We start from the raw sequence: 12,980 nt of genomic DNA on the forward strand, positions 1-12,980 counted from the left end.
GCAAAGTAGTTTAGGAAACTACACTACCCCCTTTAAACCCAATGAACACGTAACTACGGCGAAGACCACTGTCAGGAGGGGGGGGGGGGGGGTGAAGCCTACAACTCACGTAGTTTCGGTTCCCTGCAAGAATTTCCGAAGATTTCCGAAGTTTTGCGTTTTTGGTATTAACGCCACTTCAGCCGCTAAATCAGAAGTTTCCAATGAAAACAAGCATGTTGTGACTGACCTAACCTAACCTAACCGTTCGATTTTTTTTTTTTAAATTTCTATTTTTGAGAGAAATCCGAAGTTGCACGAACGTGGTAGGGAACCGAAACTACGTGAGTTGTAGGGCTTCCCTTGACAGGGCGGGCGCGTGATCGCCGTTGTCCCGTGGAGGGGAAGGAGGGGGAAGGCCGGGCCACAGGTGGCGCGCGCGCGGCGCCCCTGGCGGCGGCCGGCAGAACAACGGCGCGGGATCGGGCAACCCAGTCAGTCGTCGGCTCGGGCCAGCAGCGGTCGGGTCGTGCGTCGCGCCCCGAGCAGCAAGGGTAGGTGGGGTGGTAGGGGCCGGCTGGATGACCGGCCGGTCGCCGCGCGAGTGGCGGCGAAGAGCTGCGTGACCGGACGAGACATGGCCACTGAGTGGATCACCGCCATCGACAAGCGGTGAGTTCACGGCCCGATGGTAAAACTGTTAATTTTATTTCTTTCGTCATCATTTACAAAACCACATCAAGTAGTTTTTTCAGGAAATTAAAATACGCACGGAAGCAACCCTGTTCTACAAGCAACATTAAAATAAATATTATAAAAAAAGTACAAAATAAATTTTAATAAATTACAGTTGGAGTGGAAATGGGTTTTTTATTAATACAAAAATGTTAATACTTTAGTAAATTTTAATAAAAAAAAAGCCACAAGTATAATAATTATTGTGCGCCCCTGCATTAAAATATTCCCGAGCACGCCACTCTCAAAAGGCGCTTTACGGTTGATGGGGAAGGAATTTTTTTATGCCCTTAATTATTACATTGATTCAGTTTTAGAGAAATCTTATCAATTCAATTCTCCAGCCAAAAGTTAATGGGATATATATTTTTGAAATGAATCTTCTTTGCTGAGGAGTCAGGCTGAGGGTGTTACAGTTTTCGAGCGTTACCTAAATTCCGATCGCACGAGGGGTATAGTTGGGTACCTATGTGGTGGGGGAACCGGTAGAGGAGGAGAATGCGTCAGCGGTGACGCCACTCCAACGCATGCACTAGCGGTCGAATGGTAATACTGAAAAAATGGGGGTGGGAATAGGTACATAGCGTAGCGTCCTATAATTATGCTAGTTGTAACGGCCGGAAGGGGAGAGGTAAAAATGACGCAGCAGTGATGCTACGGAAATCTCGTAGCGCTGCTTGTGTTTGTCTACTCCGCAGTTTTCGTAACGGCTAACGATTGTCGCTATCATATTTCTTTTGTTTTATTTGAAGTGTCTACAATCTATTTATTTATTCGCGTGGAAAAGATTTATTGATTTGTGCAATTAATTTTATAAGTTTCATTTATTTTTATGTGAAAAGTGTGACTGAAAATGTATATAATTTATCTCTACGTATACCTAACAAGCAATGAGTTTCACAGTAGGCCTATCACTTCTGTCGCGTGTGAACCCTACGCACAATTTTTTTTATTTTAAACCTTTATCATACACTTTCTCAAACACTTGTCCATCACCACAAGAAGTTCTTCATGAACACTTGACAGAAGTTATTAAAAAAAAAAAATGCGAGACCTTGGTGAAGGCAGTATGTTATTTTGGGTGACGCGAGGTGAGTTGTTGCAACACCTGGCATCACCAACCACAAAAAGAAATGTTGAGAATGATAGTGTATGTAACTACCCGAACCTCTTGTTGTTGACGTAAGTTTTTGATTGCAAATTCACATTTTGTTTGTTTAAAAATTCTGGTGTCCTGCGCTGGACACGTTTACCACTGGCTGAAATTTTCGAGAACTCTCAAATGCTATACAAGTTACATTGAGACGGTCTGTATGCGCGTCTCCGCTAGTTCTGCAAAGACAGTGACTGGCTCGTGCTTCACTCGCATATTCGCCTGTTCGCTTCGTCGCAGACCCGTCTGCAACAGTCCGTACCTGAGGGCGGTCCGTGTCTTTGTCCCGAAGCGAACGTCACATTGTCGCACTTTTTTTTTTACAACAAACATGGCCACACTTTTAGACTTTTGTATTAGCCGAATTTCAACAAAAATAAATATAAATATATATTTAGTCTATAATTTTCGCATAATTTTCTGGAAAATTTACATTTTTAACATTTTTGTGCAGTACCGATAAGGAGAACCCAATGGAATAAAAAACATTTTTTTAGGCAGTGCTAGTGGCTATTGCTTAGTGTGTTTCAAATTTCTTTCAGAAAAAAAAAATAGTTTCATTTAACCTTTTTGAATCATAAAAATTCTGAGGAAGTTGTCCAATGTATTCGGAGCATCGCCCACACCACCCATGACGTCGAAGGTCACCTGGACCAATCAGCGATCAGCGTCCGTCGGACACAGTTTGGGACGTTGCAATTGTAGACGGGTCTTGAAGCTACTCTGTTGGACTTAAATGGCGCTAACGCTAAAGTTTTATGGTGTACTGAGGTCAAAGGCTTCCTGCACGTACATGTGCACAAAATTTTTAGTGTCTAAAATGTCAATGAAAAAAACCCGTTTCAGCCTTTCTTCGTTGTCCAAAATAACACACGTTAGAAACGAAATCATGAAAAGAAACTACATACAAAAAAAGTTCACAGGCTCCGTAAGGACTTCGCCTACCGGCACAAAATGTGTGCAGAGCTACAGAAAAAAAAACACACTATTTAAATACTGCTCAAGATATTTGTGTAGTGTCGTTAACAAACAAAGCATTTAAGAATAAGCTGAGGTCGGATAAGTTTTTCAACTGTAATTTTAGGAGAGTGAAAATGTGAAATCGCGTTTATTCAAAATAATATTTGAGACATGAAACATCATGTAGAAATTCTTGAAACCACTCAAGGGGCTTATTACACATTCATCTTTGTTTCGCCACCATATAATGCTGTGGCCACCACTTAAATCTCATGGTCGCCTCTAGGCGCAAGGCTCTGAACTGGCGCGCAGTCTTCTCGTCGTGTAATGGACAACCATGAAATTTGAGTGGTAACCATAACATTATATGACGAAGAAATTAAGATTTAATGTGCAACGCAAGGTCCTTGGATGCTTTAAAGAATCTGATCTGGAGTGTTCATGAATACAAACTATTTTTATAACACGCTTTTAGGCGATTTCACTCCCATAAAAAATACATTTTAAAAACTAAATGAGGAAATAAAACTACCTATCTGCCCTCAGCGTATTTCCTCAATTCTTTTCGTAAACAGACACAATTCCTATATCTTAAGCAGTTTTTAAAATCACGCGGTTTCTTCTCAAGCTCTGCACACCGTATGTGTCTCTTGACCAAAAAAAAAAAAAAAAAAAAGGGGGTGAAGGGGGGGGGGGGGGGGTCTTAAAGGCGCATCCACACTATGACGAATGGAAAGTGAAGTGGTGTTGTTCGACTCGATTCAAATAGAAAGTCGCCCCAGTCTGTAACTAACGACACGCTTGTAAGCTGAGAGCCGAATCGAAGGGAGACGAGTTCGACCCGAATGAAATGGATGGGGGTCGGAGTTGAAAGACACGTCTGGACGTGTTGAATCCTGTCCAATCATGTCGCGCCAACTTCCTCAGTCTTATTCTCTCAGTCCTTGCGTGAACATCGCCTAGTGCCCCGTTTCAAGTGATTGTTTTGGATTAAATAATGGAGTGGCGTGATGAAAACACTTTGAAGTTGATTGAAATGTGCCGCGTTCAGATATCGTTGTGGGATTCAAGGGACTGTTATTAAAAAAAAAAAAACACTATATGTTAACGGAAATTGCAGTTTTCAATACGGAGAAGTAGAACGCAAAATTAAAAGTTTACAGAGCTATTTCACGAAGGGAATCTTTCAACCCTTTTGTATCGTCCACACTAAAAAGCTGTTTGGATGCAATAAGGAATCGATCGAGCCGAACGGAAAAGTCAAACAGAATGAGACGAACAACGCCATTCGTAGGGACTGGAAAAATTCGCGTATTCAAAGACCTCCAGGATAGACTCAACGATCCTGTGCATACTCGGGCAAACGTCACCTGTTCATTGGCTGCTGACTTGTGAGGCGTCTCAATTGGGAGACTCGTGATTCGATACTGCTTTGACTGAGGGTCTATAATTGGCCCACAGTCCTCCAGGTTAACAATGAACCAATAGCAGAATTTGCATAAAAATAGAATTATTTGCAATTTAGCATGTCTTGAAATGAATCCGCGAATTTTTCCGGTCTCTGGCCATTCGTCATAGTTAGAGACCGGAAAAATTCGCGAATTCATTTCGCGATAGGCTAAAATACAAATTGTTATACCTCAGGTCTGCCTCTGCTATTGGCTCACAACTCACCTGGATGACTCTGGGCCAGTGAGAAACACCCAACCAACGCTTTATCGAATCACAGGCTGCTACGTTGGGGCGTCTCACAAGACAGCAGCCAATGGGTGGGTGACATTTGACCGAGAGTACGTATAACTATGGAGTTCATCCTACAGGTCATTGAACCCGCGAATTTTTCGGGTCTCTGGCCATTCATCATAGTTTGGACGCGCCGTTAAATAAGTCCGTTTCGTGGTGCTGTGACGATCAGTGCGCGTCTGTCTGAAACCGGCCTCGCGGTCGTGGGGACAAGCGAACAGCCATTGTCTTTCGCGTATCCTTGGCCCCTAGCCAACGGCTTTTTTTTTTGTCGCTGCTCAGATATTGCGATCCGAGACGATCAGGAGTTCCACATGCTTTCCTTTCCTCCGTATTGTTGGCCAGCAGTGGAGTCACAATAATGGCACACAGAAAAAAAAAAATTTATTTTTCTGTACTTTTACAAAAGATTCCTCTGGAAACCAGTTTCCAATAAATAGTTTGCAATACGACGAGAAAGGCTATTTTAATTTTTTGTACAACACATGGTACATATGAAAAACTTTTTTTTTTCTCTCGAGATAATATTGAGTATTTATTACGAAAATTGTAGCATTATTTTATATTTTAGTTAATGATCATCCAATCATAATTTTTTTAAACCATGGAAAAGAAATTACAATATTAAAAAATTGTGCTTTCTCTTTCTTTTTGCTTTTTAATGTGCGCAGTTAATACTGGAAAACTATTCAGAAAACGGTTTGCAAATAACTTCAGCTACCTATTGGAGGTACTGGGAAATCACAAAGCATAAGTGCCCGGGTGAAAATCCGAACGCAGTATTACCGCGAACACTATTTTGTAGTGATAACAGTAATTTTACATGAATATTTGTTACATTTACAAAAGCAAATTGCAGTGTCGAATAAGAATTGAGCAATGCGTTGAACGTGAATTTACTTCTGACTAATAACTAGGCTGGTATTCCTCGCGAAAAATTTTGAAAGCTCATTAGACTAGCAACAAGGTACACCCAACTAGCGGTGTCTTCCATGTGATTGGCAGACCTATTTGACAGGGCTCTTCAATGCGTATTTGATTCCACACTGAATTGTGATCTGGTGTACTGACAGAAAACATGGTACCTGAAAAATTAACTTCGACCAATTAACGAAACACCGACTATTGTACAGTGTTTTATTCTTCGGGTGGTCTCGAAATCCTTTTTTGCGGGTAATACTTGTCCCTGCTTTTCACAGTTAAAACACATTTTCACCTCAGCGGAACATAAAGGATGAACACGATACTTTTCGATCAGTACAATTGTCTATGTCTAAGGGAGCGTTCAAGTATTACGTAACGAATTTGGTGGGAAGGGGGGGGGGGGGTCTTGTAAAACGTTACGATGCGTTACAGGGGAGGGAAGGGGGGTTTGACCTACGCGTTACGTCACGTTTTTTTAACCCTTCAGAACGGTAGCGTAGAGACAGATTCTTTCACGCATTTTTTAAAACTTTTTTTTTCTCAAAATTTCAAATGGCATGATAACTTAATTTTTTTTACCTTCACAAAATTGCTTCTGCTTGCTTTACAGGATTAGTGAATAATGTTTTTTTTAACTCCAAACGATAAGCTATATATATATATATATATATATATATATATATATATATATATACTAGATAATGCCCGGCATGCGTTGCAATGCCTCAATCAATTTTTTTTTTGTAATTTTTTAAACGTATACTAATCATCTCTCTTTATCTCTCTAATTCTCTATCTCTCTATGTATATCTCTATAACTCTCTCTATCTTTCTATTTATATATCTATCTCTCTATATATCTTTCTAGCGGACCCGACAGACATTGTCCTGCCCAAATGTACTTTTTGTGAGATATGGATATGGCGGTAAGTATTTCTACGCTGGACATTTTGTATCTTCTCATTATACATACCCCTCCTCTTGGGCACGCCACTGCCGTTACCAAAAACCTTTACCATGGTTACGCAGCAGGCAACAACAATGAAAAAGCCCGTTGCCATGGAAGCTAATTATCAACAAAGCTTTTTTTTTTGCTTTTAAAGCGTGTATTTTTAGTTTTTCTTAACTCAGAATCGAGATAAAATATCCAATTGTGAATCTAAACCATCCTCGAATCCCCGTGAACTCACACACAAAATTTCATCAAAATTGCGTACAAACAGACAGACAGAAAATGTACTGTTTTATTATAGTAAGATAGATAGATTATTCTTACATGTTCGCATCCATGCAGTATATGAAAAATCAGCATGCATAGCCCCACACCTATAACTATACGTATCTGCTGCCCACGACTTTTTCCGCATGGAATTTTGTATTATCTTGCACCATTTAGAAATTTAAACATTATAACATAACAGTTGATACAGTTGTAGTAGTTTTCTTATGTTCACAAATGATAATTTTTCTCACCTCTATTTCAGTCTTTGCAATAAAAATATGTTACTACCTAAATTTTGAGTAAATATGTTTCTACTTTCAAATGTAATGACGGGAAGACACTTCATAAAATGTCTTTGTAAACCACATTTACTGTTTTTTCCGTCTCGAGCTAGAATGTAAAGATTGTCTGCATTACTGACCCGCGAGCAAGCTACATACATTTCAGAGAGAGAGAGAGAGAGAGAGTGAGAGAAAGACACCTATTGAATGTCTATCTAACTAATTTTTTTATGAGAGCATATTTTCATTAAATAAATCATGAAATCATTCAACGATAAAAGCTGTTTATTTAATTAAGCGGACGGGTTCGCTCCAAGGAGAAAATTGACGCGGCGAGACCTCGTGGACATAGAGAAATGACACACACTCACTATTTGTGTGGCTATGAAACATGATTTTTTTCTGCAATTTAAATTGTAATATACAAAAAGGGTATTAAAAATTGAAACAAATATGGCGACACTATAAACTGTCAGGATCTTTATTTTTTTCTTACTCTCTACTTAGTTCCTTACAATAGCAAAACTTAATGGCTTCTAATAATGCGTTGCAATTTTTGCTTTTAAAGCGTGTTTTTTTTTAGTTCTTTTTAACTCAGAATCGAGATAAAATATCCAATTGTGAATCCAAACCATCCTCGAATCCCCGTGAACTCACACACAAAATTTCATCAAAATCGGTCCAGCCGTCTAGGAGGAGTTCAGTGACATACACACGCACACAAGAAATATATATATATATAAAGATATTTATTTATTTATCAACAGCTGTGATAGTTTTTCTCGTCACTCCAGTAAAGTAGTTAAAACAAAAAAATACCGCTATTCGGATGGCTTCGTTATACTTCGGTTGTCAACGTAGACTCCAATCGCTATATTAGAAATTATATATGTATTGATATTCAAAATACACTGTTTTCTATGTGTGAGATTTTCTTTCATCACAACAGTAATGTTGTGGTACGAAAGACCATTGGTCTGAAGGGTTAATAAAAAAAGCTAGTGAATTAAAATCTCCCAAGTTGGCAACCCTTTTCGTTTATTTTTTACGGGGGATTCCCCATTGAATTGTTCGTATTTTGTTCTCCCAAGATGGCAACCCTTTTCGTTAATTTTTTACGGGGGATTCCCGATTGAATTGTTCGTATTTTGTTCTCCCAAGATGGCAACCCTTTTCGTTTATGTGCTCCAAGCACTCGACCGACTGTATGAAAATTGACAACTACGATGTTTCGGCGGAATATAGAAACCCTGAAGGATCCAGCATAACCTAATATGGCGTGGTATAGCGCTCACGTCCGTGAATCGCAATATTTCTTGCAAGTTATTAAATGCGCGGATGAATCCTGCTGTTCCCGCTTGAGGAGTTCATTAAAATCTGTCTTTCCAGAAACTTTCCTGCCGCCAACCTGCCCAATCCTTCAAACCGCAAACAAGCTCGTGGTACCTAGTCAGATAGACAAAGGATCATGCAAGTTTTCGCCATTTATTGTGAGGTTGTCTGTTGATCTGTCGCCGCCTCTAGAAGGGTTTAGCAGATGCCTTACGATTTCTTTTGCCCATCAGTACAATCCGACCTAAAGAATCGAGTATGTTCAACCTGTGAGATTTATTTTACATCCCACAAGAGTGTGCAAATGCACAATCGTTTCATGCATGGCAAGACTGCCCAAGACCTTCGTGAAAGTCGAGTACGGCCACAGCGACTTGCTGAAAGAAGGGCAAATGAGCTTCTCTGGATTGTGCGTCGCTGTGAAACATCGTCTGAGGATGCCGATTGGCTCGGCGAAGACGAAGTTGATGCAAGCGGGTTAACAATTCCGGAACCCTCTTCGTCTGCTCTCCGGATGCCAGTAATGAAAGAATCTGAGTGGCTGGAAAACCCACGGACAGAGGAGCAGTAAAACTCCAATTGAATTTATTTTTTTTTTACAATATACTTATTTTAATTATGGCTAATTTTATTTTAAATGTTTTTCGTTTTCGTTCGATCGTATTCTTAAATACGATTATATTTTGACAAATATATTTCATTTCAGTTAGTTTTATGTTTGTAATTGCATTGCCAAAAGTAAAAATAATTATTAGAAATAAAATTTGTTATTTGATTTTAATAGCTTTATTAGTAAAACGCTAAAATAGGAGAATGCATGAGAAGAACAATGGCGGATAAAGCAAAACGTGTGTAAGGACAGGGCCAAGTCAGGAAAACGTCGTAATTAAATGTATGATTGCTAAATGTATGATTTAGTAGTAAAAATTTATTAGGACAAAAAAAACATTAGAAAGCTCTTGCTTTTAAAAACAAGACATTTCAAATGTTAATAAATAACATTAACGCGATTAAAACAATAACAAAGGTATTTTAGTGACTTATTCCGGTACGTTACGCCACATAATTGTGACTTTTAGGTAAAAATGGTCACTTGGGGTTACGTAACGTTTTACTAGGGGGGAAGGGGGGTACAGAAAAACGTCACGACGCGTTACATGGGGGGGAGGGGGGGCCAAAAATATCAAAAAAATTGCGTTACGTAATACTTGAACGCTCCCTAAGGTGCGATAAGAGAGTCAATTTCTTTTCCTCGAAAAGTTGCTAGACTAGACTATTATTGTTTTTCTATTGTGAAGGTTTTGTTCACGCACAGAGATTTTACCAACCTAACATTTAATTTGAACCAAAAAAATTTCTCTCAAACATATCAATTAAAAAAAATATATTTCAAGCTTTGACGGCTATTTTATGTCTGATGCGTACATATTTGGAAGAAACTTTTTTTTAATGTGTAAAGACTTCGTTCTCGGTATACGGCATTAGGTGGGAGTAAATTTCGTAAATGTGATGCAAGTCAAGGAACGGAAATGTGTAACATCCACGGCGCTGCCATCTGTGTCGGATGGCGCAAACCAAAGTTCACAAAGACAAAGGAAAACAGTCTTAACGGTTTAGTGAATTTTAACAATATAGTCAGTATTTTGATGAAATTTCTTGTAAAAAATCAGGCCCAAAGCCGGGGTTTCATTATACGGTTTAAAATTTATGTCTGCAAATCAAATGATTCAATAGACGACGTAGCTGCTCCGGCAGCGAATTCTAGCGGCGGGTGCGGAAACTACGGGTGATTCGCGTCCAGAAATGTAGATGGAAGCACAATTTTCTTTCATTTATCACGCTCTGCTTTATTTTAAAGAATTATACTGTAAATTACGTGTCCGAGTTTCGTATTTTAAGTGTGTTTGAAACGCGAGAACACATGAATTGGCTAGCTACCGAGGTTACATGTTACACATTACTGGCGAGTATCGAAAGACTCACTAATTTTTTTTTTTTTTTTTTTTAACGGTACAACGCAATTTATTTTACAGCGTGGGTTATATCCGCACGCGGTTTCTTCTCGACGGGAAATTACAGCAAATCGGCGCGCGACCTTTACCTATCTTAGCTCTGGGACGCAAGAGGGGCAAATCAATTTTCTCAAATCCTCTGTAATCCGTGGTTCCTACTGAAGAGCACTCACTGCCCGCTCCAATTCTCTAAACCCCCACGGATATCCTGTAGTTAACCGTCGCCAGGAATGATGAAAATATTTTTTTTTTCTCGAGCCATTCAGGCGGCGAATGTATTTCTACCCACTTCATGGTCTTTTGAACTCTCAAATTCATCGTGATCTCATACATTTCATATTACTCCGTGATGAGAAGCAAACTTAGAGTCTCTTGATACCATTAGGAGCCGTCATGTACGGGGCTGATACTTTTTATTTCATTATTTCCGACATTTATGTACCTCTCTCTCTCTCTCTCTCTCTCTTTTCTCGCTCGATTTTCTGTCCCGGGTATTTTCATCAGCTGACTAAATTAAAAATACTTTTTATTCTCCCGTATTTAATTTCTTGATTTGTCTGAATTGAACGGGAGAACACAATTCGTAAAGCAGTAATGTAAATAGGCTACGTCTAAAGAATTTATATTTAACTTCACAGGGGACTCTGGATGAATTTTTATATTTGGGTAACAGCAAACAAGGAATGATGCAAATTTTTTGTTGAATTGTGGTTTATAACATATAAAAATTCATATGCAGCAAAATGTACAAAATGTACTATTTAAAAAAAAATCATTGTGGGTGGGGGCACCAATTTTCCAAGATAGTAAAATCACCAATAAACAGTCTTCTATAAGCGAATACTAATTATCTATAAACAAAAGTTATAGATTTGGCGATCACAGTGTCTTCAAAAATATGAAATATATTGAAATAATTGTAAACAGTATTTCTAGTTTAATTTTATTTTTTGGTCAATTATGTTGAAAATGTTATCCGAGTGCACTCAGAAGAATCTGATAAAACATATGAAACGCGGAATAGGTCACGGTACATTGACGGAGTAATCACAGTATCCGTGAAAAACAAATGTTGGCAATGCGATTACTCGCTCGTTGAAAACTGCACGTTGTTACTGCCTGGTTTTAAATGTGGTTTTTTGGTCACATGCGAAGGATAATCGTATTTGTTGTTTATTGCATTTGTTGTTCTAAACGCATTGTGCTTTTTTTTTTTTTTTTTCATTGACCGCTTAGTGACGAAATAGGTGAACGCAGATAAGTGCCCACTAAAAAAAAATGTAAAATTAAAAAAAGCCTTTTGAAAATAGCCAAGCGAGCCAGGTTTCGTTGAAATTTCAGCGCAGTTTTGAAAATAATGGTTCTACGTTACGCCAGGTTGCCAGTTATTACGTTCGCACTCGGAAAATAAAACACCGCTTCGCTTCAGCAGGATGATATTCCACCCGTCACGACCTGTTAAAAATCACCAACGTAAAACATAGAGTCATATTTTAGGTAGAATGATAGGGACATTAAAAATACACCATATTGGTTTCAACAGGTTTCTGGGCATAAAAACTTTTCATCGTTTAATATTGAAAATGTGCCTTCGTAAAGGCAGAGAGATTTTCACAGATCGTGACAAAATGTCAATTGACAGTTTTATTACAGTTATAGCCATTAAAAAAATTTAAAACCGCCACTCACTTTACACGGAAACTCTATGCAGCAGACAGTCACTGTTATCTTTAGGAAAATTATTTTATTACGTTCTATACTTTAATGAAGCCAAATATTGAAAATTAAACCACAGGAAATGTTTATGGCTTAAAAACCTTTTTGAAACCAAGAAGGTTTATTTTCAGTTTCTATCGCTCCCCTTAAAGGTGCCTTAAATTGCATATAAATACCCCATGTATAGAATTTTTGTTTGCGGTGACTTATAAGATAACTAATCACAAACCGTTCTCACATGAAAATAAACCACGTTTTAAACGATATCGAATGACAACTTCCAAAATGCTTTGCATATTTATAACATCGTCTGAAGTCCTCCACCATATCGCAGTATTTTATGAAAAGGTGGGAAAGGGTGTAAAGGGAAAGCATTTTTAGGCTGCTTTGTGTGAAATACATTCACACGGTATTTGTTTTGTAAATGGAACAGAAATATTCATGTAATATAACAGATATTTGTAAATTTGTGCATTAGAAAACAACTGTGTCATTACCAAATAGTGTTCTCAGTAATACTGGATTCTGATTCATACCCACACATTTATGTTTTGTGTTGTCCCAGTACCTCCAATAGATAATGTTATTTGTAAACCGTTCACTGAATAGCTTTCCAATATTAACTGCGCAAATTAATAAGTATGATACAACAAAATAAATTACAATTATTGGACATTCGATTTTCTTTTCCATGGTTTAAAAATTATACTTGAACGAAACATCAATTAAAATATAAATTCATGCGCCAATTTTCGTAAAAAACAAGTCAGTTTATTATCTCGAAAAACATACTTCATGTATGCAAAAATAATATAGCCATTTGTTGTACAAAGTTACAATACCTTTCTGTGATGTTACAAACTTCTTGGAAACTGGTATCCAAAGGAATCTACTATTTTAAAAGCTAAGAATTTTTTTTTTCT

General features: G+C 38.2%; 1 protein-coding gene across 1 annotated transcript in view; it reads left to right on the forward strand.

Moving 5' to 3' along the window:
• The first annotated feature begins 490 nt into the window (after window positions 1-490).
• LOC134539698 (rap guanine nucleotide exchange factor 4) overlaps window positions 491-12,980 on the forward strand; it is a 281,454-nt gene continuing 268,964 nt past the window's right edge. Inside the window, exon 1 of the mRNA XM_063381914.1 lies at window positions 491-651. Coding sequence (XP_063237984.1) covers window positions 617-651 — 35 coding nt within the window. The 5' untranslated portion in view covers window positions 491-616. The remainder of the gene's footprint in view (window positions 652-12,980) is intronic.

The sequence above is a fragment of the Bacillus rossius genome, chromosome 15 (genome assembly GCF_032445375.1).
Source record: "Bacillus rossius redtenbacheri isolate Brsri chromosome 15, Brsri_v3, whole genome shotgun sequence".
Classification (NCBI taxonomy): Eukaryota; Metazoa; Arthropoda; class Insecta; order Phasmatodea; family Bacillidae; genus Bacillus; species Bacillus rossius.